General features: G+C 44.1%; 1 protein-coding gene across 11 annotated transcripts in view; it reads right to left on the reverse strand.

Moving 5' to 3' along the window:
* BICD1 (BICD cargo adaptor 1) overlaps window positions 1-27656 on the reverse strand; it is a 281224-nt gene that overhangs the window by 139692 nt on the left and 113876 nt on the right. For all 11 annotated transcript variants that reach the window (XM_059726476.1, XM_014608916.3, XM_059726478.1 and 8 more), the window contains one exon: window positions 6437-6649. In XM_059726476.1, coding sequence (XP_059582459.1) covers window positions 6437-6649 — 213 coding nt within the window. The remainder of the gene's footprint in view (window positions 1-6436; window positions 6650-27656) is intronic.

Raw genomic sequence — 27656 nt, forward strand, 5'->3', positions numbered from 1 at the left:
TTAATTTCAAAATTAAATGTAAAAGGCATAAGAAATCAAATAAACTGAAATGCTTTATTTTGGGTTTTACCATTTTTTAACTTGATGTGAAATAATTTTTAAATTTTCTATTTCATTATCAAACCAAAAATGTCATTATTTGGGTAGCTCTGAAACTAGGCATCATAGCTCAGATACTTCCTTTATAACATATCAAGACTTCTACCCCTTCAAGGAAGTTTGGTAGACCCCAGATTCTCCATCATGGCCCGTAAACATACTTCTACCAAACAAGAGATACAGCATGTTCTGAACTCGATAAGCCACCAGAAACAAGAAGTCAGAAATGCCAGTTTTATAAGACATTGGTAATGAGTTCTGCCAAGAGCACTGCATTTCTTTCCTTCTTTGAAATGAAGCCATCCTTAAAAGTAACACAGGTAATGTTTGTAAGGAGATAATGCAATTATCTGCAGCCTTCCATTCAGCAATTCATGGCTGGAATATAGAAAAATTCTGTAGTAAAGCAAGCAGAGTTAAGAAAATGGTCACTAGTTTGGATCAGAGAGATAGCTAAGCCAAGAACCAGCTCAAGATCCCCTAAGGAATTATACATTGCAATACTCAGCACTGCTGCATGTAGAAGCTTTACCAGGATGAAATTAAGTGAATAATTGGCGGTACAGGTAACCTGTTCCAAAGTTTGGCCACCCTCATAGTCAAAAAGTTCCTTCTAGTCTCCAACCTAAATTTTTCCACTATTCCTAGTCCTGTCTCCTACAATCATTAAGAAAAGCCCACCTCCAGCCTCTCTATAATCACCCTTCAGGTATTTGAAAGCTGTTACTGAATCCCACCAGAATCTTTTCTTCTCCATATTAAATAACCGTAGTTTTTTCAGGCTTTCCTCCTAAGTCTTTCTTCCCATGCCCCTAATTATTTTCATCACTCTGTGTTGGACTCTTTCCAATCTGTCCACATCCTTCCTGAAGTGAAGGGCCCAAGACTGGACACAGTACTCCAGATGTGGTCTCACCAGTGCTGAACAGAGCAGAAGAATCACTTCCCTTGATTTGATAGTAACACTCCTGTTAATACAACCCAGTAAGCTGTTGGCTTTTTTTCTTGCAAGAGCACTCTGGTTTACACCACTTCACTCTCAGAATTAGGCATCTGAATAAAGACTCAAGAGAGGTGCCTCCCTAAGCTCATGCTTCACAACCATGAATCATTCCCTAAAGTTAAGTGCCCAAGCCACCAACTTGTTCAAAACAGGCTGAAGCAGCAAGCAATGCCTCCTTTTATTTAATAGCTCAATGGCTAGAGCACTCCAACAGAATATGGGAGACCTTTCAAGTCCTTCTTCTGCCTGAGGGAGGCAGAGAAAACAGAGAGGGAGACACACATATATGAGGCATTCTGGTTATAGAATGCACCTCACCTGGGTCCCAGTCTGTGTTCTAATTATTAAGTATTTCTTATTAAAAAATTAATTACAAGCAAGAACCAGTTTACCTCTTTCCAAGCAAATGTCCTAACCACAAGGCTACAGTCATTCCCACATCCATGGTCCCTTTCATTCTCTGACTCAATGAGTATTTTAATTATTCCATGCAAAGGGAAACAGTTTCAAAGGATCAAGAGAGCCCTCGCCTCACAAAAGCCTGTAGCATGCATGTGATGCACTCTCCTGAAAGGTGGGAGATATTAATTCATTTTCTCTCAGACATAGAGGTCTCCAGGTCCTGGATGAGTACTGTGAATACTGAACTACTGGATAAAAGATGATTGTCACTGCTCCTCCTCTTTCATAAGGAAAGGACCAATCCAACAAGCATGTCCTGAAAATGCCTGGTATATTAAGCCCTGTAAGTGAGACAGATTAGAGGGTGACAGATCTTGATGGGGCTAGGTCTGAGCTAGGTCTTGAGCTACTTAGCACTGTCAAAACTAAGACACAACTAAGGCCTACCTAGAAGCAGATCTTTATGTGCTTAAGGAACTTTGCTGGTAAAAATTTAGGAGCCTATGGACTCAGGAGGCAGCTGAGTAAGGTTTCTGATTATTTTACTTTTAGACACCTACAGTGGCAGTTTCATGACACTTATGTGCCTAAGTTCTTTTATGGCTCCAGCACTAGGATGATACACTGTATTTATTAAAATATAAGACGAGGGTTTTTTTCCCCATTCAGCATGGGGGGCTGGGAGGCTGTTCATCTTAGAATCGAGTGCAGGCCAGGGAAGCAGCTGCTGCGATTCCAGACAGGGCCAGGGTGGCTCATGTGGCAGGTAGGGGGTGCATGGGAGAGCAGGGGGGAAGGGTGTGTGGTGTGGAGGGATCACAGTGGAAAGGGCAGCAGGAGGTTTGTGGGGGGAAAGATGCATGGGGGGGTGTTGTGAAAGGGACACCTGGTGTGGAGCCTGCGCCTCGCTCCGTCTGGCCTATTGGGGTGTGGCCCCTCCCCTCAACTCGCCTGCCACGACTTGGATGTACTCAATTACCTTCGGAGGGGTCTCCAGTGGAGCTCTTTATCCTGGGTGGGGCCCCCCGATAGGCGGTGGTACTCACGGTTATCGGACGCGGTGATCCACGGGGCTCCGCCTCCCCTACACCCCGTCCACACGCCAGCCGCTGGGCGATGCCTTCCAGATGTTGCCAGGCCCAGTATGATGGCCTCTGACCGGTTCCCCGGTTCTCGGTCGTCCTCCCTCCTGCAGAGAGGGGTTTCTCCTCTCTCCTCCCTTATAGATAATACTCCTCCGGACCAGGGGGAGCTGGTGGGTGCTTCCCCTGGTTCCAGCCCCCTCCTGGGGCCTCCGCTGTCTCCCCTTTCCTCCCGTCCACAGGGCGCTCCCCTGCTTCCTGTGCGTCTGCCGCTTCAGGACGCAGCAGAGAGAGTGCCTCGGCGTGCACTCTCTGACTGCCTCTCACCTGGCTGCTGGTGAAAGGCTTCCCGCTCCTGCCTACACTGCCTGCTTGAGACCCGCAGGTGGGGTCCTCGACGCTCCGTGCGAGAGCCTGCAGTACGGGCCGCGCACCCGTACTCTCTTCCCCTGGCTCTCCCCCTCTCCCTGTCCTGCCGGCGTTTTTAAATCCTCCCGCAGCGCCCGCTCCGGCCGCTGGGATTGGCTCAGCTGTTCGCCACGCGGGGAACAGCTGTTGCCAGAGCCGGCATAATGGCGGCTCGCGCAGCTGCAGCTCTTCCTCCCTCTGCCGGTACGTATGCCCTTCTGGGGGCTTGCTCTCGGGGTCTAGGGTCTGTGGGTCCCCCCTCTTCTCCCCCTCACTCGCCTGTGGGGGCGCTTCGCCGCCACACCTGGTGTACGGGGGGAAAGCGTGGAGGGACACATGGAACGAGGGGCAGGCAGTGAGGGGGGATGGTAGACAGAAAGGGCACATGGTGCAAGGGGAACACAGAGGAAAAGGCAGATGGTACAGGGAAGAGCACAGGGAAAGGGGGACAGAGCGCAGGGAAAGGGAGTGCAAGGAAGGAGTGCAAAGGGAAGTGGAGTGCAGGGAAGGGGCACTCAGTGCAGGGAGAGCACAGGAAAAGGACCCACAGAACAGGGGACAGCATGGGGGAAGGGCACTTGGAGCAGAGGGGAGCTGCTGCAGCTCTGGCCCCAACCCTGACTAAGGCTGGAGGTTGAAGCCAGAGCCACCGCTACTGTCTAGCTTGGGTATGTGTTCCATGCCCCCAGTGGAGATAGAGCCATTAGCTATAAAAGTAAAACAGGGGGCAGGCACAGCAGGCAAGTAGCAAGGGGTGAACAAGGGGCATGGAGCAAACTGCTTGCCCCCACTCTCCCCCTGCCACTGCTTTGCTTGGGAGCAATGAATTTAAGAGGACACTCCAATAACTAGATCTAGACATGAAAAATTGAAACAAATTTATAATTTTCCATCTCTGCAATCTAATAATTGGGATCATCTTAAATTTGGGGCTATCTCAGATTTGAGTAAATATGGTAATAACAATTTTAATGGATTTGTTTGTTAACTACAGATATGCAAAGGTATTAAATATAATTTAAGATCCTAAAAATGTAAAGTTTTTATATTTCGTGTTGAATTTTGAAGAGCCGAGAACATGCAGTGCTAATGTTGCACAGTCAGGGGGACTCTGTGAACACATCTCAGCATGGCTCCCTCAGTCTGCCTGATGACAGATGGCAGTGTTGCATAGTCAGCCCTGATTGGCTGATTCAGACCTGCAGCACAATGTGGGATTGTGAAGGGGGTGTGTTTTGTTCCCTGCTCAGCTGGAGTAGTAAAGTCCAGAGGGAACAGAAGCAAAGCACCCTGGGATGCTGGAAGACTGTGCTTTGGTGTCTCTCAGAAAGATAAGTTATATAGATTCGTGCTTTTCCAAGGGCAATTGTCCCAGGAGTCTTTACAGGCTATTTTTCTCCTAGAGTGGCTATTTTTACTAGAGAGAAAAATCCTGAATAGCTGTGCACTGGTGGTTTTTCCTGGGGCAGCAGTGACTCTCCCAGGAAAAAGTGAATGTCTGTACATGGCCACAGGGGCCAGCAACCCTATACACAACTATGTGAATGTTGTTATGGATTCCTTGGGGTTATAGTCCTAGTTCATGAAAGCAATGTATTTTCTGGTTCAGATTATGTCAAGATTATGAAAACCTCCAAAAATTCCTTGGCACAGGAATCTAGTGGGGAGAAGGAAAGTGCTTGTTTTTCAGAATGTATAGTTAATTTATTTAGATTTAAATAATAATTTGCAAATCTATTTAATCAAAATATTAAGTTATAATATTCCTATCTAAGACTCTAAGCATCATTGATAACAATAAAATGCCAAGAGCATTAAAGTAATCATTTCAATAGGAATCCAGCCAATCATCCACCCTACAGGTAAAGTCCCTCTCTCAGGAACAGAACTGGATATTTGCTCCTTGAGTCAGGGCCTTGGAGAACCAGGGGAGGGGAGGGACTGAAAGGATGGGGTCTCACAACGGAAGGATCCTGAGCTGCCTAGGCTGGCTTTAGGGACACTATCAAAGATTAGGAAGGCTGCATTGGTCCAGAGCAAGCAATCCCTGATGGAGGGCACTTTGTGACAGTGTAGTTAACTCCAGTTGTTGCACACTATTTAGTGTGGTGGTCTTCCCTTTAGTACAGCGGTGCTCAACCTCTTTAGCATGTGGGCCAGATGAGTAGGGTGCAGCCGGTCTACGGGCTGGATCTGGTGCCTGGGGCCAAGTCTATGGGCCAGATCTGGTATGTGGACTGACTTCATGCACTGTATCTGACCCATGAACCAACCCTGCATGTCCAGTTTGGGGCCATGTGCCAGGTTCAACCCATGTACCAGGTCCAGGGCTGTGCACTAAGCCCAACCCTGCACGCTGGGTATGGCTGCGGACCGTTCCTAAACATCAGCCTGATCTAGTATGCACAGCCATATCAGCCAGCCCAGCAGCAGGAGAGCCGTGGAAACACTAATTGCCATGAGGCTCCCAGAGCTGCAGCAAACAACACTGCCACCACTCAGCACCCTTGCCAAATTTCCAGACCCATGGGGAGCCATAGGTGGACCTACAGGCTGTACTTTGAGCACCATGGCTACCTATAAATATGCCTGTTCACATTCTAATTAGGACACTTTGGAGCAGACTCAATTAATCGAGTCTGCTCTGTGTTCTAATTAGAAAGATCCAGCGTTGCTTCACTGTCACATGTATTAAGCTCCCCTGTATTTCAAAATGGGCTCATTTTTAAAGTACAGAGGTGCTTTAAACCTTATGAAATGAGCTTTAAAGTGCCCCCACAGCCATTTTGAAATGTTGGGGGTGCTTACTGCATGTGACAGTGAGCTGTTTTAATTAGAGCAGCTGTCCAGGAACCACTCAAATTAAAATCTCTGAGCGTGTGTATAGGCAGTCCACTGTTTTGAAAAATAGTTGAGCTGACTTAGACTAATTCATTATTTGCAGTTTTCTTTTATCTACTGGAGTTTGCAAGCTTAGCAAGTCCATTCGTTCCTCCTCACCCCAGTCTGTCTTTCAACTCGAACCTGTACACTAGAGTAAGAAGAAAATGAGTGGAAGCTCTAATTGGCATAGCCATCCTGAAACAGCTGAATAATACAGAGGAGGTGAGAGAAGAGGGATTCATGAGACAGTGAAGAATTAGGGACATGTATAAAGTTAATCTCTCAGCATGGGCTGTACAGTAAAAATGAAAGCCCTACAGTGCTTTTAAAATTATAAATGGCTAAAGTGGTTTTACTTCATGTTCAAGTTTTCCAACAGGATTCCTTTTTATTTTCTAAATCCCACTCCCCATCAGGGTGTGGTGTCACTGGGACTGGTTATAGAGCATTACTCCTACATTTATAAGCTCTATGCTATTTTCATGACTCAGTGCCATGTCATTTGTTAAACTAATTGATCCTTCTCTCTCACCTCTCACACACACACACACAGATTTACCTCTTTCAGGTCCTGGACAATAGCTGTAAGCCTCTCATTCTCTGCCTGAACATTGGTAACCACAGCTCTGCTCTGTTTTAGCTCATTCTGCATCTCCAAGATCTTCCCTAGGTAATAGGCTTCCTTAGATGCAGATTCCTGCAAGAGAGTCTCTTCACGTGTTTCACCATCTTCGGCCACTTTGCGGTGGATTGAAAATGATTGTCCAAATGCCTACAAAAGAAAAACAATACCTATAATAACATCATGGAAACAGCAGAAAATCTACCTGATATAAGACGCAACTTTGTACAACCAGGGGAAAGCACCAGATCAGCTGCTTCTAAGCTCTGAACAATTTTAAACACTGCATTTACAGCTCACCAAGATATTAGGGCCTCATCTACGTTTCACAAAATGTAACATATTAAAGCTCTCCCTCTACAAAGATCTCTCCCTACACATTGTTTTTTGTGCCTCAATTTAAGGGTAAGGTGACAGAGTTACAAAAGAAGATGAGTTACTAGATTTTTAGGACTTGAACAGGGTGAAAGAATCATTCTTAGGTGCCTTAGTCCTCTTAGGCTGCTTACAGACATTTAAAAAAACAAAAACCCAACTCCTTCATCTAAACCTGGCAAGTTCCTGCAGCATGCCCAGACGAGGCACTGCATTAATTGGACCCAGATCATCCAACATCTGTACTGTATAGATCAGGAGCTTTAGTGGAGCTTTTTTGGTGTTTTTTTTAAATCAGCTATTAGATAAAAGCATCAAAAACCCCACTGAAGTGCCCAATCTATATAGACACCGTGGAGCTGGGTCCAACTAACAGACTATTTCTTCTGGTAAATCATGGTTTTTGCTTTATTTTTTTAACATCAGTAAGCAGCCTGAGATATTTAATAGGTGAAACAGAATTTGCTCTTGTGCCCCTGGTTAAAAACTCAGTCACTCTTGAACTAGGTCATCTAATAGCAGTATGTGTGAGTTCCCATTCTAACTCTCAAGAAAGTCAAGCATCCCAAGTATTATGCAATGCCAATCTGTATAGTGAATAGGGATGCCACATTTTATATCAGAGATAAAAAAAATCAAAGATAGAGCAACCATTGCACTATAAACTTCTTTTCATTCTGTTCTTTCCACTATACACTCTGCCATCTTCTTTTCTATCTCCTATAACCAAGAGCAGAAGGCAGGGCAGGGTGGTACTTTATAGATTAATTCAGTGAGGCCAACCTTGCTGGCAGGAATACCACAAATCAGCCACATGTGCTCCCCAAGCGTTGCTCCGATCCCCTTCCCCTGCCTGATCTGCTGCTTTGCTTCCTGTTTCCTTGCCTGATCTGCTATTTTACTTTCTGCTCCCTGCACTATCTGTGGCTGTGCTCCTTGCTCCCTCCTCAATTTGCCATGTGCCACACAGTGAAGCTGCCTGTGCCCCCTGTGGCATTCATGCCACAGGCTGGCCACCCCCGAACTCACTCACTCAGAGAGGTATGAGCTTTCATAGGCTACAGTACTTTCTCAGATGTTACCCAAAAATAAAAAGGTCATATTATCGGGGGATACAGGGAACTGAAGACAGACATTTTCCATTTACTCTCTTTCCTTCCTACCAGCTTGACTGATCCTCTCTCTGTGGCAACATTTTTTACTGACTAAGAGAAAGGATAGTCACTCTGGACAGGTCTGACTTGATATAGCAGTGGGCATGGTAGACATTAGCAGTACAAAGGGGGAAGGATGGAAAAACAAAACAGCCAGGCTTTTATGTTTAAATTACTATTGCTTAAAAAGGAGATGCCAAACTCAAGATCAGGAGAAAAGCCATAGAAAGAAAACAAGTAAAAAAAAGTGACCATTTTCATACTTGGAACAGCTCTTACAAACATTTCTTAACACAAAATAGTAGTAGGATTTCATAAAATCACAGAAAAGTAGGGCTGGAAGGGACCTCCAGAGTTATCTAGTCCAAACCCCTGCCTGAGGCAGGATGATCCCTGTTCAAATCATCTTATACAATCCATAATCTCAACTACCATCAACCCTGACACAATACAGACCTAACACCCTAACCTGCCACAGGGAAAGCAGGGGAACCATGATAACCAATGTCCGGCTTCTATAAAAGGTTGTCAATATATGCTCAAGAGATCCCAGGCAGACGGCCACGCCCACTGCTTCACAGGAAGACAAAATCCTGCTGTCCATTCCAATGTAACTAAATTCCTTCCTGACCCCAAATACAGCAATCGGTCTGGCCCTGAGCAGAGAGGAAGGCCCTCTAGCTAGGAACCTCTGGTTATGGTCCCAACATTGGGGTTGGCATACCCCACTCACATTCCCCAACCTTGGCTGTAGCCAACAACCAGTGACTGAGGAAAGCTTAAAAACACCCTGACATGTGTAGCAGAAAGGGGAGGTTGAGGCAACTAGCAAAGCTCAGCAGCATGGGAAATACCCACGGTAGAACATAGGCACAGCTATGCCTAGATCATTCCTGACCAGTGGCTGTCCAGCCTCTACTTGACCACCTCCAGGGATGAAGAAGCCACAACTTCCCTAGTCAGTCTATTCCACTGTCTCTCTATTCTACTTGGGAAGAAGTTTTTCCAGATATTCAATCTAATCTTACTCTGCTGCAACTTCAAGCTACTAGCCCATGTCCTCCTCTCTGCAGCAAGAGAGAAAGTTGCTTTCCCTCTTCTCTATGGCAGCCCTTCAAGTATTTGAAGACTGCTATCACATCCCCTTTAAAGTGCCTTTTCCACAACCTTGACATGCCTAGCTTCTTCAGACTCTTCTCATATGACTTGCCTTCCAAGCTCTTGATCATCTTTCTTGCCCTGTCCTGGACCACTGACAACGTGTAGGGGGTGCACGCAAGTGCACGTGCACCCCCTGAGCATGGCAGTGCACCCCCTATGAAAAGGTGCCACCCGCCGCTCACCACCCCTGCCGCCGACACCCCTGCCTGCTGTCTGCAGGCAGTCAGAGATGACCACTGGCCACCACCGAGACTGCCGGCGGCATCTGTGGGTGGTCGCCACTGCCTGGTCAGGGCTCCCAACCCTCCGCCACTGACAGTGCTGGCAGTGTTTGCAGTAGCTCCCACCTTACCACCGCTGTGCTCCCACCACCACCGCCATGCTCCTGCCACCACTGTGACCCCCCAGCCACCAAGGGCATGCATCATTCATGTCTGGACCCTCTTTAACTTTTCCACATCCTTTTAAAAATGTGGAGCCCAAAACTGCACAAAGTACTCTGGGTGAGGCTTAACCAGTGCCGAGTAGAGAGGCACTATTATCTCCTGTGTCCTGCATCTAATGCTTCTACTGATGTAGCTCAAAACTGCTTTTGTGCAGCTGCATCACACTGCAGAATCATATTTAGTCTGTGATCTATCAAGACTCACAAATTCTTTTCCATAGAGTTGACATCCAGCCAGGTGTCCCCCATTTTATATTTGTGTTTATTCTTCCCCAGGTGTAGCACTTTGCATTTGTCCTCATTGAACTTCATCCTGTTAGCGCCAGCCCAGCTTTCCAATCTGTTAAGATCCTTCTGAACTGTGCTTGCATCCTCCAGCATGTTCACAATCCCTCCTAGTTTTGTGTCATCCACAAACTTGCTCCAGTAACTTCTCAGGTATTGAGGTGAGGCTAACCGGTCTGCAGATCTCTGGGTCCCCCTTTTTGCCTTTTTAAAGAAAGGCATTACATTGGCCTTCTTCCAGTCATCTGGTACTGGACCGGTCTCCCACAACTTCATGAACATCATTGCCAAGGGCTCTGAGATCTTGTCTTTCAGGTCCTTCAGTACCCTGGGATGAAGTACCCAGGCCTGCTGACTTGAATTCATTCAGACTCATCAAAAGCTCTCTCTCTTTTTTGTTGTCTCCTTCCTCAGCTCGCCCCCTTCCTTAACAAAATAATCCTTATTAGGTATCTGACTGCAGCTTAATTTTTTTTATGAAGACTGAGGCAAAGTAGCTGCTGATTAGTTCTGCCATCTTTGCATCTTCTGCTAAGAGTTTCCCCTGGCTTGTTAACAGTGGACCCACAGCTTCCTTGGTCCTTCTTTTGAGGCCAGTATACTTACAGAACCTCTTCTTGTTGTCTTTAACCTCCTTCACCAGGTGCAGCTCATGCGCTATCTTTGCCTTCCTGATTTTGTTCCTGCCAGTTTATGCTATTTCCTAGTAAACTTCCTTGGTGACCTGCCCATTCTTCCATTGCTTGTATGCTTTCTTTGTGCATTTGAAGAATTATTAATGATCATTAATATGATTATTGAAAGCAATTATATTATTAATAATAGAAAATGGTGATAACCTTCCCATTTCAGGATGGTTAAAAGGTTTTGGAAGCATCCATTCCTTTAATGCAGATAGTCCCAAAAATCTAATTTTTGCTGTGCCATTCTTAGCCAGATCCCCTGAACCACAAAGAATACTATATGCTTGTTCCTGTTGTAAAATATGGTCTCCTTTACCATCTCATCAATAACATCATACCAAATTAAATTCATTGCTTTACTGTTGTTATTTATAGTCTTCTCAGAACATATGTAATGTTTTACTGGCATCAGGACTGAAACTGCCCTTGGGAACTTTGGAGCAAAACACTATACAAAACTTTGTAATTTTAAGTAGTGTTTGAACAATTCTGTGAATTCAGCATTAAAGGATTCTAAAATATTCAATAATGTATTAATCCAGCTGTCTCTTCAAAAGGTTGCAAGTTCTGAAACAGCAGGAGTCAGCAACTTGCTGGATTAAAAAAACCCAACAAGTTCAATTTAACATAATGAAACTGTTAACTCTGATTCAGTCAATACACCTGTGAGCACAAGAAGAATGTTTCAGGAGCACTGCTGATAAACTGCATCTTATGAAATAAAGTTACATTCAGTAGTCTGCTATTCATGATTAGTGAGGTAAGGAACTGAGTGCCAGTGGGTGCATCTACATGACACGTTTAATGCACAGAAGACTGACTCTACTGCACATTAGCATGGCTGGCAAAAACTGTGCTAATGTGCAGTAGATTTAGTCTAATGTGCATTAATGTCACTTAAAGAGCATTCTTCTGCATTAATGTGCAATAGCACCGATCATGGCGCATTAAATTAGTGCCTGTTATTACTTAATGTACACATGCTCAGTCTATCTGAAAGACCACAAACGATGTGCTGTTGATAGCCAGACATGCACCTAGGTAGATATATACCATTACAGTAGCTATGGCTGGATTTGCTAGAGAAGGTAACCATCCATGAAAAGATGGGAGGCAGTGAGGGCCTAAATAACTAGAATATAACAGACAGGTGCCAGAATACAGTTGTAGTACCTTCTGGATATGTTACAAGCCCTTTTCTTTATATTTGATTTTAGGGTGCCATCTTTGTTTCTGCAGTATACTAATCATGGATTTAGGGTGTTTTGTTTTGTTTGCTTTTCTTCTTGGGGAGAAAGAGGTAGACATTCCTTTGGTTGGCTTTAACCCCAAGATGCCTATGTTATAATCTTTCTGTTTGCTTTATTCATGTTACTGAGTACTGAACAACCAGAAGATTAAAGGTAGGACATTTATACCAAAATTACAGACATATATATATATAAAACTAGTATAGAGTATTGGCAAACATGATTTCTGCACCATTAAAGACAGCATGTTGCTATACCACCTTTAACATGCTGTCTTTAATGGTACGACGCATTTGCCATGAGTTTATACAAGCACCCAAGACCTTTTTAAAAATGTTGAAGGGGAAAGGATAATTTTTCTGGCATATACAAGTCTGAGCCACACGTGGAAACCATTCACAAAAGGATCCTTTTCCTCTGTCATCCCCACGCCTCACAATTCCAGTTATAACTATTTGTCCATAAAAGTAGCAGAGGGTTCTCAAGCGGGCATTTATATCTTCACAGAAGCCAAGGAATTTTTACTGCTTAAAGCTGGAACCAGTACTTTGCTCAAACTTTTATCACCCTAATGAATCATTTATTAAGTCAGTCTTTCTTAAAAACCACTAAAAACAATTATGAATTCTACTGTTCATTAAATGCTGGACCTCTATCAATAATCTTCAAAATTGTACTGCACATAGCATAATATAAACTGGGTCTTACATTGTAAGAACTTTAATCTTTTCACCATCACTTCACCCTGATGGCTACCTTCCCACCTCTGACATAAATGGATGTTTTAGAACTAGGAAAAGATTGTCCTGATTGATTTAATGCACACAAGTGGCAAATTTAATATAGGTGCTCAACATAATGTTCTGTGCTGCTGAGGCCCATAATCACAGAGCCAGGGCTGGGAACAGGCTGGGGAGATTGTTCTCAGCCCACCTCCACCATCATGTAGCGGGGGCTGGGAACAATCTTCACGTGACTCCCTGAATGAGGAGAGTTGTACAACCGGCCTGGAGCTGGCTGGGACCTGGCCCTGACCAGGACAATTTCTGGCCAGCCCTGGGTTAAACGAAGAAGTCTGCACATGCAGCCTGGAGGTGGCTGGGTACCGTCTCGTTTCAGGCATCCCCCAGCCAGCTCCGAGGTGCATTTGTAGGCTTCCTCCCCACAGCCCAGAGCTGACCGGGACCTCTCCTGGTCAGAGGCAGATCACAGCCCCATGCCCTGATGGGGTGATCGAGGCACAGGGCTTGGAAAGAGCTGCAGGAGAGAGCAGCACCCATCCCCCTGCCTCATCTGCCAATGGGGCAGCTAGCAGTGAGCCCCCAGCAGAGTGGGGAATTCCTGCCCAGCTTGGGGCTCGCTACTAGCTGCCCCACTGGCAGATCGGGGAAGGGGGCTGGGATTTGCCCTTCCCCTGAAGCTCTTTCCAAGCCCCCTTCCCCTGATTGGGATGCTGGGGCTGGGTGCTCCCTGCTGCCAGGGCAGAGAGACATTGTCCCTGCCTGGGCTCCAGTGGTGGAGCCCACTCCAGTAGCAGGTAGCAATCTCCCAGCTGCTGCCAGGGGACAGCTGTTTCCTAGTCCCATGCTCCATGCCAGCCCCTGTGCTAGCATTCAGGGGAGCCTAGAGCTCCCCCTGGCTGCTGCAGGGGATTGGTGCACAGCCGGAGGGGGTGGGAGGCCAGGAACAGCAAATCTGCTCCTGCTCGTGTAGACACTTGCCTGGGGTGGGTTTACTCTGGAGACATTTATTCTAGGGGAAACCCACCCTGCCACATGTGCACATGTAAACACACCCACTGTGTTTTAATTTGGAACCTGAATCACTTATTGCTCCATCACCCAAGTACCTAGTATTTTGTGGAACAATATATAGTTTGGGCATACTGCTATTGTGTGTCATGACCCAAAGGTCTGGTTTTTTTGTGTGTGCTTTGGCACTAAGAATTATCCCCGTGGGTTTACAGCTTCATTGCACGGAGGAGTTCTGCTGTGCAGAGAACCCGCGTGCAAAGGAGTGTTCCCGCCACTTTGCAGCGATCTTTGCAGGGCGCATTTCTCTTTGCAACACAAATGCATGGTGCAAAGAGTTCCTGCTCGTCGTATGCAAATTCGTGCCCTGCAATTGGCTAGTGCTAAATTATTCACACGTGGCGGCTAGCGATTGGCCTGCTAGCCGTATAAGAGGCTTGAGCAGTTTCCGCCCAAGCCGAAGAGGACTCCGCATCCATCTCGTGGGGACTCTGGGTGTGCGCGGCAGGGTAATAGAAACCCTGTGTGTCGCTCAGAGGAGTTTAGCGGCCTGATCCAACGCCCACCTCTTCCCGTCTTCGAACGGAGCCTGCTATAAGACGTAACGACGAGTTTAATGCGCGCTTGTCCTGGACATCCGGAGTTTGTCTGCGTGGAGCCTAGCAAGCTCCACGTGATTGATCGTGTTCTGTCTGCGTGGAGCCTTGCAAACTCCACGTGTGTTCGTGTTTTCTGTTGTAACCGCAACTCAGGCAGGTTCTCAGCCTGCACCGCGACCATCTCGGTGTAAGTAAAACAATCTTAAAATCAACCGTTACGTGTCTGTGCCTAATTCTAGCTCAGCGACCTCCCTCTCTGATCCAGCCTGCCCGGGCTGCTGGCCACAGCCCGCGTGCAGAGCGACGAAAAGGGCCCGGGGTCAGACCCGGCCTGCACATTGTGAATCTGGATTAGTGGAATATAGTCAAGTCTAGTCAATGTGGAAATGTATTTTTGCCAGATTCTTCTTTGTTAGTAGCTATTGTGACAAACACAGTTTCAAAGCTGACCAGGAAACTGGTCAGTATGGTAACTTTCAGACCAGATGATTACATGGTCTGGATAGGATTACTGTTTGTGTTTCATGTTTATTTGGATCGGGAATCTCTACCTGGACTCAGTCAGACATGGAAACTAAAGAGATGCGTTAGCTATTTTGAACACCAGGTAGCAGACACAGTTACTAAACCTACAAGTAGAAAGCACTCAAGGCTTTGCTACTGAGTTTATGACATATGACATTACTAAATTGTCCCACCGATTGTTCATAAAATTAAAAGTTCCTGAAAATGAACAAACTATTTTTTATAAATAATAGAAAAGTGAAAGAAAAGCCTATGGTCAAAGATGCATACCATTATCATAACTGTGGCTGGATACACTAGAGAAGGAAACCATCCATGAAAAGATGGGAGGGCCTTAACCACTGAGGGCATTTTTACACGTGTTCCTGATGCAGTGCCAGATGTTTTTTATTAGTGAGCCGCACTAATTAAAAGAGCCTACATGTTATGTGCATCAGGACTGCAGTGCACCTCCACACTGAGAAAATGGCGGCAGTGCACTCTGAACTAAAGCACATGAAACGTGTTTTAGTTCAAAGCACACCGCTGCCATTTTCTCAGCACAGAGGCACACTGCGCCGCTGATACACATGATGGGAGAGGCTGTCAGAGCGCATCAATTTACGTGCTCCAGCAGACTCGAGTCTGCTCTGACGTGCTGGATTTCCAGTGTGTTGGAGCAGGCTCCCTGCTTATGTGCAAGTGCCTTGAGGGCCTGTGTAACTGGAATGTAAAGGATAGACGCCAGAATACAGCTGTAGCATCTTTCTGCATGTGTTATGATCCCTTTTCCTTGTATTTGATTTTAGGGTGTCATCTTTGTTTGTGCAGTGTGCTAATCATGAATTTAGGGCAGTTCCTTTTGTTTGATTTTCTTCTTTGGGGATGAAATGAAAAGAGGACTCCCATTGGTTGGTCTTAGGCCAGGAGGCTTTAAGGTGTAATTTTACATAGAATCTTAGAAAGTTAGGATAGGAAGGGACCTCAAGGAGGTCATCTAGTCCAATCCCCTGCTCAAAGCAGGACCATCCCCAACTAGATCATCCCAGCCAAAGCTTTGTCTAGCCAGATCTTAAAACCCCCCCAGGATGGAGCTCCCACCACCTCTCTGAGTTACGTGGTTCCAGTATTTTACTACCCTCCTAGTGAGAAAATTCTTCCTAATATCAAACCTACACTTTCCTTGCTGCAACTTGAGACCATTGCTCCTTGTTCTGTCATCTGCCACCACTGAGAACAGTCTAGCTCCATCCTCTTTTGAACCCTCCTTCACAGAGTTGAAGGCTGCTATTAAATCCCCCTTCAGTCTCTTCTTTTAGACTCAATCAGCCCAGTTCCCTCAGTCTTTCCTCGTAAGTCATGTCCACCAGCCCCCTTGCCATTTTTGTCACCCTCCACTGTCCTCCTCTCTCCAATTTGTCTACATCCTTTCTGTAGTGGTATGTGTGTGTTGCAGAGGGAGCCAAAACTGAACACAATATTCCAGATGTGGCCTCACCAGTGCTGAATAGAGGAGAATAATTACTTCACTTGATCTACTGGCAACACGCCAGCCCAGTAGGCCGTTAGCCTTCTTGGCAACAAGGGCACACTGCTAGCTCATATTCAGCTTATTGTCCACTGTAACCCCCAGGTCCTTTTCTGCAGAGCTGCTGCCCAGACAGTCAGTCCCCAGCCTGTAGCAGTGCATGGGATTGTTCCATCCTAAGTGCAAGACTTTGCACTTGTCCTTGTTGAACCTCAAGAGATTCCTTTTGGTCCAATCCTCCAATTTGTCTAGGTGTCTCTGAATCCTAGCCCTACCCTCCAGTGTATCTACTACTCTGCATGGCTTAGTGTCATCTGCAAACATGGAAGCAGGCATCTCTAAGTATCTGAATCTACCTCAACTACTGATGTTTAATCCATATGACAGCACAACATTACCCTATTGCACCACTAAAGGATATAAATATGTATGCAGGCATATTGTCTTCAGAGCAGCAACACCTATAGCAGACCATGTCCAATGGGACAGATGAGCCAGTCATTACTGTCTATCTTGTAAAGCTCACAAAATGGTATCATAACAGGGAAGAAAAAAACTAACTTGTAGCGATGCTATGCCAAATTTTTGTTTCATTGCACAGGCACATAATATAACTGCCCATATTGTAATCGTACAGTTTGTTTTCCAAAATAAGCATAATATTCAAAGTGCCCCTATGTAGGTTACAAAAAACTTATGTTCCAGTTTTTGACACATGTATTGACCCAGTGACATTAAGTTTAAAGGTACTGCTAAATCAGAGAGCTGCTCATCTATTTCAAATCAGAAATGACATACATTGGAGGGATTTTATTTTTAAAAAACCCATAATGCTGTAACATCAATGACTAAAGAACAAAAATTCAGATCCAAGGCACTCAAAGATCTAAACTACTTCCCAATTTGCTTTAAGGGTTGTCAGTCTAATTGTGGGAAATTACATTTGAAAACATTTGTTTTTCTATTGCTTTATTGTTGCAGCAATCTGGGTCACTCCGTCATTGATTGAAGTGACATCACTTCCACATGACTGTCATCTCCACAAAGCCAGTGGCAGGTGTAGGATTAAAAGGCATTCCCATTAGAAAAAAGGGTCTTATATATTGATTTTTTTTATCCCACTTTTCAAAGTAACGTAGCAGATGGCTACAGGGGGACATTAAAGGACTAAAAGTATGTGCAGATGTTACACTTAGATTGAACTAACTAGGGTTAGGTCAATCTAAGTACCAAACCGTACATATGTTCATGGAGTTTAGATAAGGCAAAAAATGGCCAGCCCACTAACTTAGTTTACCTAAGAAGGTGCACTATGTAGAGGTACACTACGTTAAAACCTGGCCCGATATAACCAAATGTGTGCACAGCCCCAGGGCTAGGAAAGTGTAACCATTTGCCCCAGCCTTAGGAGTGCACTTTTCCTACGCTGTGCCACCATAATGAGACTATTTTTAGCTGTTCAACCCTCACCTCTCCCCTAGATGAACAACCCCACCTGCGGGCCCACCAACCCCCCTTGCAGATCTGCCAGCCCCACTTCCCAACCCATCAAACCCCTCTGCAGACTCACTAGCCTCCTCCCCAATCCTGCTTGCCCTTCACCCAGACTTAGATTGAGTTCCTGATGCAACTCCTGGCACAAGAAAGCATATGCACAAGCAGAGACCCAAACTATGATTACAACAGCTTAAAGTAAGCTGCAGGGTCATAGATTGGGTCCCACAAATGTGTGCCTGTGCCCTAAGTTTGATTAGAAAGCCCATCTAGAATAAACCTCTCACTTTATGTCAGCTTACACCATCCAAATCAAAGTTAACAGCACACTGAATTGCATCTTTATAGAAGCTAAGACTGAGGGGGAGGCCTTAGATTAGCGATTCTCAACAAGGGTACCATGGCACCCTAATGCCTTTGTACATGCCACAAAATTGGCTTTAAAGTGGCTTAAATGCCCTACTGAAATGCTTTAAGGGCATTGCTGTTTGCACGCTCGACAGCATATTCTGCTTTAAATGACTTTGGTAAGTAGCAAGATAAAATGCTTCTGAGATGGTTTAGTTTGCTACCTAACGAAGTGCAACAGTTCACGGGGCACTGGAAGCTGATAGGCTTGGTACATGGTGGGCCCTGCATAGCTCAGGGGCTGTGGGACCTGGTGGTAGCCTGTGCAGGCAGGCTCCACTGAAGGAAAAAAAAAAAAAAAAAGCAAAAAAAAAGCAGTGAGCCTGATTTTTTTTCTCCTGGGAGCCTGTCTGAGCTGTGTGGAGGCCCAGTGCTTCCCTCCACAGCTGCGGGAGTTGGGGGAGGGGTTGTTTCCTTCTGCAGCTGTGGCACCCCCCAGGACTGCCCAGGCTGGGTGCTGCGTGGGCCCCCTTCCCTGCACAGCTCAGGGACTGCTCCGACCACCGGCAGCTTGCCCCGCCCCCCCCTGCTGAAGAGGCAGGAAGGATTGGGCCCCTACCCTTGTGTACATGCTACGGGGGTTTCGTTCAGTTTAATTCTTCCTAAATTGAAGCAGTGTTTTTAAAACCCCACCATTTCAATTTAGGGAGAACTAAACCAAATTAAACCCCCATGGCATGTACAAGCAGCCCTAGAGTGCCTTTAGATACATTTAAGGCTGCTGTGGGGTCCCACGCAATGTTAACACCATTAAGCATGCAAACACGATTCACAAGATAACCCTGGAATTTCCAAAAAGGTCTCCATAGCGTTAGAAACCTTTGAACCCGTTGTGGTAATTCTGAGTTCTTAGCAACAGACGAATTTCTCTACTATTTTTTGTACTCAAGAAAATGAGTGAAAACTAAGAGCTGACATTTTCTGAGAGGTGCTTTGAGTCTAAAAAGGTGGAGAACCACTGCCTCAGATGGTCCAAATCCCATTCTGAAATGGAAACATACCTATTCAGCTTTTGGATGGAGGTTAGAGTTAGAGTTAATGTTTTAATTGTGGTTCAAGTGTTTCAAATGCTTTTATATACACTACCTGTGGATGGTCACCAACATAAGTCTCATTTCAGTTCTTGCATTTCTAAATCATATACGCACTTATAAGAATACTGCCCTAATCTAACAATGAATGCATCAAGGGGGGTACTATTTTCTCTGTCTCTGGTCTCACAGGCCTTGAGGGCCTATAACCACGTTACCTAAAGCCTTCCATCTCCTCTTGTGCCATCTCATTTCACCTTGTCACATCTTCACCTATCCCTTTCAGATCAGTTTTTATGTTATCTTCCTGTGGCTGCCTTAGTCTACCCTAATTGTTGCTATGTAATATTATTAAGAAATCTTTTTTGGTTTGTTGGCTTATTAGAGGATGGTTTTGCATGTGCAGATATAATTCAGAACAGTGCATGGTGTGTGTCCATGTTTTGGGCACGTTACTAGCCTCCATTTTTGTTAACAGCAGGGGAGATATGTTGTACTTCAGTGCTCCCTATTTGGTCCAGAGCTGACGGTTCAGACATTTCCTTAAGGTCTACAGATCTAAGCTACTTGTAGGTGCTAAACTGGAGCTTGAAAAGTACACATTTCTTTACTAGTTGCCTCATGGAGGTCTTGGATAGAATGGAAAATAATATGGACTTCCACCTTTTGTTGTCCGTAGACCCATACAATGTTTACAATCCTGATTGAAATTCATATATCAATTGCAAACTGATAACACAAATTTACTGCAGGGCACATTTATATTCATCTCAGCCATAAATATCTCAGTGTTTATGTAGCCTCAATGCATATTGTGCAGATTTCAATCAATGTGGCAACATGTGAGGGCTTCAGGCAAGAATGCATAATTCCCAAATCATTTTTAAAAACAGGGAATAAAAATATCCCTAAATATATCTGTTAGGACACATTTATAGCCTAAAACAAGAAAGCGCTACTAAGAAAATTAACATGCAAATACTAATCTCCATTGTTAATCAGCAGTCTAGTAAAAGCCAGAGTGAATAAGAATCCTCCTTTAATTGCCTTTTACAGCACATAAGATGAAGACTTAAATTCCCTTCCTGAGAATTCCCTCTACGCTCAGGGAAGGGGAAGCTGGTAACAAAGGAAATCGTTTATCTACAACATAGCTAATTAGTTTTTGCTGGTAGTTTACATCAGTTCTCTGTCAAACGAATGCAGCCAATAATAAAATAATTCCTATAAAGTCATATACTATTAATAAATAATAAGATCATTCAAAAAAGTTGTAGTGCTACCCAGACTGATGTTCATATATTTTCACACTGTTATTATTAGGCCAAGGTCTTTGGCACTCACCAATGCTAAGTTCCCATTCAAACCTCTTTGCTGGAATAAGGACAAAAAAATTCCTGAGATATTCCTAGCCAAATGCTTGTTTGAACTGTTGGACAAGAGATGCCTTTCTTGGAACGTTGTCACCTTTGTAATAAATTAGACATCCCAAATATAATTGAGGTCATTATACATTTGAAATGGCCAAGATAATTATGCTTTCATGTTTTAGGTAGCTTACAGAAAATGTCTATTGGAGTTTGATTCCCTACTAATTAAAAGTTTGTCTACAAAAGGAAATAGCCTCGACAGTATTTCACAACAGCAATTCCAAACTAGATCTGCATATGGAAACTCCTCTTTTGCACTAAAATAGCTTTTTTTTGCAAGCAGATTAAGCAAAACACCAAAATGGTGTTCTTAGCACAGAAAAAGTGTGCCCGAAGTGGAAGTCAGTGGAGGATAGTCTTTAAATTTGCACTCGTGTTTGTTTTATAAAAGCTTTTCTATGTGGACAAGCCTTAGGTTACTGTAGAAGGACAGGATTACTTCTAGGTATGAGGCAGCCACACAAAACTATACAAAGGGAGGAAAGACTCCCAAGATATATTCCTTTAAGCTGCATGGCTGTAGATTAGAAGCAGCGTTTGCAGAAGTTTGCCAGTGCCAGGAGCCATACCAGAAACCTGATATAAATAACTCGAGGTGGGGGGAAGGGTGGAAAGGACTGGAAAGTTGGCTAGCAGGTCTGTGGGGAGATTAAGTGGGTCCAGTGCGGGTTGGGGTGGGTTGGTAGGTCCATGGAGTGGGGGTTGTCCATTTGGGGACTAAAAAACAGCCAGTCAGGATGGGGGTGGTAGGAAGAGGATAGCCCCAGGGCTGGGGCGAGCAGCTGAGTTTTCCTAGCCCCATGGCTACACTCCAAACATGTGCAGATATTGAATAGATTGGGCTAACCTGTTCCCAGTCTAAATTAGTTCACCTACTCAGGTGAACTAACTCAGAGCAGGACCACCATTTTTGGCCTTATTTAAACCACCAAAATGTCTGCAGGGATCAGCATTTAGATTGCCTTAACTCTAGTTAATGGGAAGGTGGAGGAAGCAGCATCTTAATGCACCCAAGAATAACAGGGGAGCAGAGGAATTTACATACATGTATGAAGGAGAGACCTGCATATTGATATAAAAGTGTTAATTTCATCCTCAGTAATGTGGCATAAAAAAGCAAAGGCCTTAAACTTTGATTGAAAAAAAGGTTGTAAAGATAAAACAAAAGGCGTTGTGTAAAAGTGTGGGCTGAGAAAAGAGGAAGAATGTCTGGCCTTGTAGTAATCAGCGGTTACTGAGACAGCAAGAAAAGAGTGTTTTGTAATAAAGAAATGAAAATAATGTTTTGTAACTGTTATCGCAACTAGGTTTCTGAAAAATTTCACTATATGTTCACGTGAATTGTAGGTGGCTGTTAAAAAGGTATATAAGCTTTTTGATTTAACATTTAGGGAGGGAGCCCCCTCCAAGTGCATGGTGAATCCATGTCACTTTGGGACCCCTCCTACAGCTGTAGCTCTATCCAAATAAAGCTTCTGCTGACCTGACCCAAAAGTTTGCTGCGTGTGGTTTCCACGATGGTAAGTTTGTAGCCAACTATAAACTTTCCTGTGCCTTACCTGAATTTTAAGAAATGCCTACATTATTTTCATTTACATCATGCAATTTCCATGCTGTGGTCTAGCTACTTCTTTAATTATTTCAAAGTTTTGTACTACCATGGCAGTATCTAGAAGGAATTCTGGTTAGGGTGTCCAGTGTTTAAAGGGCATATCATTATCTATAACAAGCTGTTCCTGGTCATAAAAACACTCCATGATGTTTACAAAGGTTCTGAAATCTAGCTCACATCTTATTTGCTTTAACATTTGTACTGTTTTCTTGTTCTAAATACATACAGAGTTGTTAGTTATTGTAATATTTAGTGGAACCCCGTAACTATGAACTGTAAATATATGCCAAGTGGCAGAACAAAAATCTAAAGACCATTTTAGTTGCAAGGCAAACATACAACAAAACTTTCTTATCAAAGACCAAGACACACCTCTTTGTTTGGGATATAACTGATAGGGGTGTGAAAGAAACCTTTGTAAAATATTTGTTTTAGTAAAAATTCTGGCTTTAAGAATGTTATCTAGTTGGCATAACTGGCCAGTGTTGGGCCCTGGGCAGTACTGCCCTCTGTACCCTGGACCTTCCTTGCAGGGACTCCAGCTCTAGCAGTGAGGAAGACAAAGAAGTGGCAGCACTAAGCAGCAACTAGAACAGTGGTCTCCAACCTTTTTATGGGGAAGATCACTTCTTGTAAGTAAAGGGCACCCCAGGATCTACCACCTTGCCCCCCTGGCCCTTGCCCCACCCCCTGGCCCACACCCCTGCCTCCCAGACAAGCCACCTGGGCTCTGAACCCACTCACCCAGCCCTGCTTGGGCAGCAGGGGACGTGGCTCAGCCCAGTCACATGCATTGTGCTGCTCCCAATCATGGAGCCTCTGACAGACCGAGATCGACTAGTTGGTGACCACTGAGCTAGAGGTTCTCTGATGGTGAGGAATGTTTTTTGCTGTTGGCAGGCATATCAAGTGGCCAAAAAAATCACCAGCTTTTGGCGGAAACAAAGGAGGTGACATCTTCCCCTGTATCAACCCACCTTCAGCTTCTTCTACATTGCATGCCACTGCTGCCCCCATCTCCCACCACCAGAAGGCAGTGCTAGGGCTCATGCCCCACTGACCCATATCATTAAGCTACTGCTATTTGGCATTGTTCACAGGGGAGATGTACATAGAGATGTTATCATAAGTTATAAAACCATTCTGTGAAAGAGGGCTCTTCTCCCCCTTCTCTACTAAAACCCCTCAATTTTAAACCCCTCTAAAATACCCCAAAATGTTTAAAAATATGGGAACAGACAAGAGTGCCTGGGGTGGTGCCCAGTCCACCTAAGCAAGTCTCCTTCAGCTTCCATTAAAGGACTACTTGATTGCAGTAGAACAAAGGTCTGCTTCATCTGCCACTCATCGCTGCCTGAGCCAGCCTGTCTCCCTTTGTTCTCCTCCCTCCAGGCTTGGCAATCATTGCAGATATAAGGGCAGAGCTAACCCAGTTCAGAGGCCATCTTTAACCTCTTCTTTACCTGGAGAAAGCTTGTGACCAACCCATCACAGGGAGTCACATCTCTGAACCTTGCTTTAGCACTGAGAAAAAAAAAAGATTAAGACCAGGCCTACCTTACTACCTTTTCTAGATTGTAAAATGCTTAGTAATTTGTGGGTTGTGAGGGCTTACTTGCTCTCAACAACTTGAAATACCCCCCTTTTTTTTTTAACTCTGTATATTCTGAGTTATAAAGGCTGAGTGTCTCAGTAAACGGCAAACTTTCTGTGTCTAGCTATTCCTCATTCCTTCTCTTTTTAATATGAATCAAGTGCAGGGCTTTAGAGATGCCTGCATTCATATGGGCCTCTCAGGAAGTACGCATACACGTTGATAGCACGCATATCCCATAACTCAAATCAGCAGTAGTGTTTGAAATTTGGGCCTTCAGTAGCCAGCACAAATGTTACTAGTTAGATTAGTTTGAAATAATGGTAGGCTCTTATCTTCTAGTAGAATAGAAATTTGGGAGGGATCTGATATTTACTTTGCCAGTTGGATACATGTATTCTGTAACAAAAGTGACCTTGCTGCACATAGCAAAGATGTCATTTTCAGTGGCTTGTCAATCTATGCAAAACTCAAGGTCCTTCAAGCAAGCCAAAAGAAATGGAGCATATAAATACAGGGATTATTTACATTTTAAACGTAAAGCTATTTTCCAGAATCCAAACAGCTTTTTTTTTTTCTTTTTATATTCACATGGTCATAGGGCTCAACACATTTTATTGCAATGCTCCCTTCCCACTCCCAATCAATATTTAGCTCAGGCCAGGAAAATTTCATCCCCAAATGAGAATTTCTAAAAATATTATAGAGAAGAGAACGAAGCAGCTCAGAAAAACCAGCCTTGGTTTACTGTGGCTAGGATGTCATACATAAATGAGGGCAGTTCTGCAGAATATAGCTCAAATTATTAGAATCTGAAGCCAATGATGAACACCAATGCTGTTAAAATATGGTGCACATCTGACTATGTTTATCATATGCAGTAAACACCCATTTTTACACATGTAACTATTAAAAGATTTCTTATTAAATATTAAATATGAATACTACTTATTCAAATAATTTTTAAGTGCTAACTTACCGGTTGCAATCTGTACATTATCATTGCATTTAATTTACCTGCCGCTATTTAAACATCCCTCAGCTTTGGATGCATATCCCTCAGCTTTGACAGAAGCAATCAAGGAAGTCAGTTTCACTTTGGACTATAGTTATTTACACTATTTGCCCATTAGAGCTGCAATATTTAAGTTACAAACACTGCAAGGGTATCTATTTTCTTTTAAAATAACTACTTTTCATTGGAAATATTTTAAAAGATTGTAGGGATAAGTCTGTTGATCTGATGTTTTATATTTTTTTAATAAAATTAAATATCAAGTTGGCAACATATCTAAACAAAATAACACATTATATAACAGTAATGCTAAAAATTGACAGCAATATAGACTTCTCACTGATTTTTAAAGAAAGGTAAAATATGGAGCAATACAGGTACTACATAACCAAAGTCAGGTCAAGTCAGTCCCAAGACTGCTGTGACCTTTGGGGAACTTTAGATACTGTACCAACACTCCTCCACTCAAAATTGGCTCATGGCAATGGTTATAAAGTTAGTTGAGTTGCTTTGAATCACTGGTGATTCTTTGGGCACAATGACCTGGTGGCACCCATCTCCTCTGCAGGTATGGATGGCCATTGGATCTTAAACCAGTTACAGTCATTTTATGTGCACTGAACTTCTTGGTTAGGAACAGACATTCAGAAAGACTGAGTCTGAATTGATTAAATCTTTGCAGTTTAGTCTAACCTAGCTAGGCTGAACTGGTTTGTAAATGGACAGACATTCATTCTGGACTGAGGAAATTCAGGCACATGCCTGAAGAAGCTCACACTAGAAGCCGGGGGCAGGCGCTAGAGCAGCTCTCCCATCCCTTCCACAATGCTGAACTGAACTGGACGTGGCCAGGCCCCGGCAGGATTTCTGATTAGGGAGATCTGCCTGCACTATCCCAGGCTTTTCCCCACCAGCTGCTCAAGAGGCAGGAGTGTTGCAAGACCCCAGCCCCCTGCTAGCACTCTGAGGCAAGGGGGTGGTGTGCAGTGCATGCATCTGTTGATGATACAGAGCTTTTCAATCTCCCTCCCTGCTTCTTTATACTGTCTGCAGCAAACTGACAGGCAATCGAGCCAGGGAGAAGCTGATAACAGTGTTTATCACCTCATCAGCAAAATAGCCTCTCTCCGTTAGTTAAAACTCTTCTTAAACAGCTTACCAGCTGATCTGTTGATTAGCTCCAAAATGCCCTAAGCGGTCACTGTACTGTATGACTGTCCCAGTGAAATTGGAGAGACACACAGACACCTTGCGGCATTAGCTAGCATACAACATGCCTAGGGTCTGTGGGGCTTAGGTCCATGCTGTGGGAGATGGGAGGGAGGGAGAAGTGGGGAAGGATTCCTGCTTCAACAGTGAGCAGCAGGTGGGAGTAGAGCAGGGGGAAGCTAGGCAGACCCTGTTGTGCCTGCAGTCTCCGCTGGAGCTAGCGAGGGAGCAGAGGGGAGGGGCCAGCCCTGCTGTGGAGCAGAAAGCCCTGCCTAGCCCAGGGAGCATGCTTGGAGAGTCTGTTTTATCTTAAAACAGCAAGGGGTCTGGGACAGACATTGCATAAAATGGTTTGACCCAAATCAATTAAGTCTGATACTACATTCGACCAGGTTTATCTCAAACTGGTTTCAGCCATTTTCAAACTGGTTTATGTGCACTGAACATCTGTTATGTTACAGGTTTAAACCAGTTTCTGATCACTTAAACCAGTTCATGTGTAATGTCCATCCCTAGCCCTTTTGTGTTACACATTTGAACCAGTTTCAGATAATTTATACCAGTTCATAACTTCTGTCCCTAGCCTTAATACAGTGGAACTTGACTATAACTGGAGTCCCTTTGTGCTATCACAACAGCAATAAATAATTATAAACAATAACAATCTTCTGAGGTTTAACGTTGTCACAAAAAATAATAAAATAACTGTTCCCACCTTCCTCATAATTCCTTGTGTTATTTAACAAACAGGTCATGTCCCAGCAATGCTGCAGGAATCCTAACAGAGTTCTAAGACTATTAAGAGAGTCTTGCCGCCTTGCATCAGGAAATAATATACATCTTGAAATAAATTCTTACACATTTCTCAATTAAACCATCTGACACAGTGCAAAATGGAAATATTCTGTAGCAATAAAAACTCTGTTTTGTAATATAAATTGTCTTCCAGCAAGCAATTTGCAAGTGATAACAATTTTAATAGGGTAATATGCTTTTGCTTCATCAGCAGTTTTGTCTCAGGGTGACCTATCATCCAGACTGGAAAATAATTGCACGAGAATATGCAAATGAGGCACCCACAACTGCTTCAGCTCCACTGAGAAAACAGCAGAATTCTCCCTGACTTTTGTGGGGCCAGAATTTCAACCCTAAGCTTTTCTTCCTTGGATGATGCATTGTTTTCTGGACACTGCTTGCCATATTTGATCTTAAGAAAAGGAGATGTTGCTCTTAAAACAACCATAGCTTTATTTAATTAACAAAAGCTAACCTCTCTCACTCTTTCAAGTAGAGTCCTCTTTTCTGAGTGACTTTTCAACAACTTAGCAAACAATTAGAACGTGTCCTTTTTATTGTTGCTGCTCGCAGTGACAGCTCTACTGCAATGAAGGAGGTCATTTTACAATTTCCCACATCCTGATGATGGAAGTCACTGCTCCTTCAGAGTTCAGGATCAGCAACACATATAGGAAAAAAAACAAATGTAATTAGCAAAAGGAAAAGAAAGAATGCTTAGCTAGCAAACTGACTGTACCATGAAAACAGATTTCAGTGCTTATATTCTCTCCCATTCAGAATGGAGGCTTGCTAGTTTATGAATTTTTTAGTTAGTGGTTTATAAAGGTTATT

The sequence above is a fragment of the Alligator mississippiensis genome, chromosome 4, assembly GCF_030867095.1.
Source record: "Alligator mississippiensis isolate rAllMis1 chromosome 4, rAllMis1, whole genome shotgun sequence".
Classification (NCBI taxonomy): domain Eukaryota; kingdom Metazoa; phylum Chordata; order Crocodylia; family Alligatoridae; genus Alligator; species Alligator mississippiensis.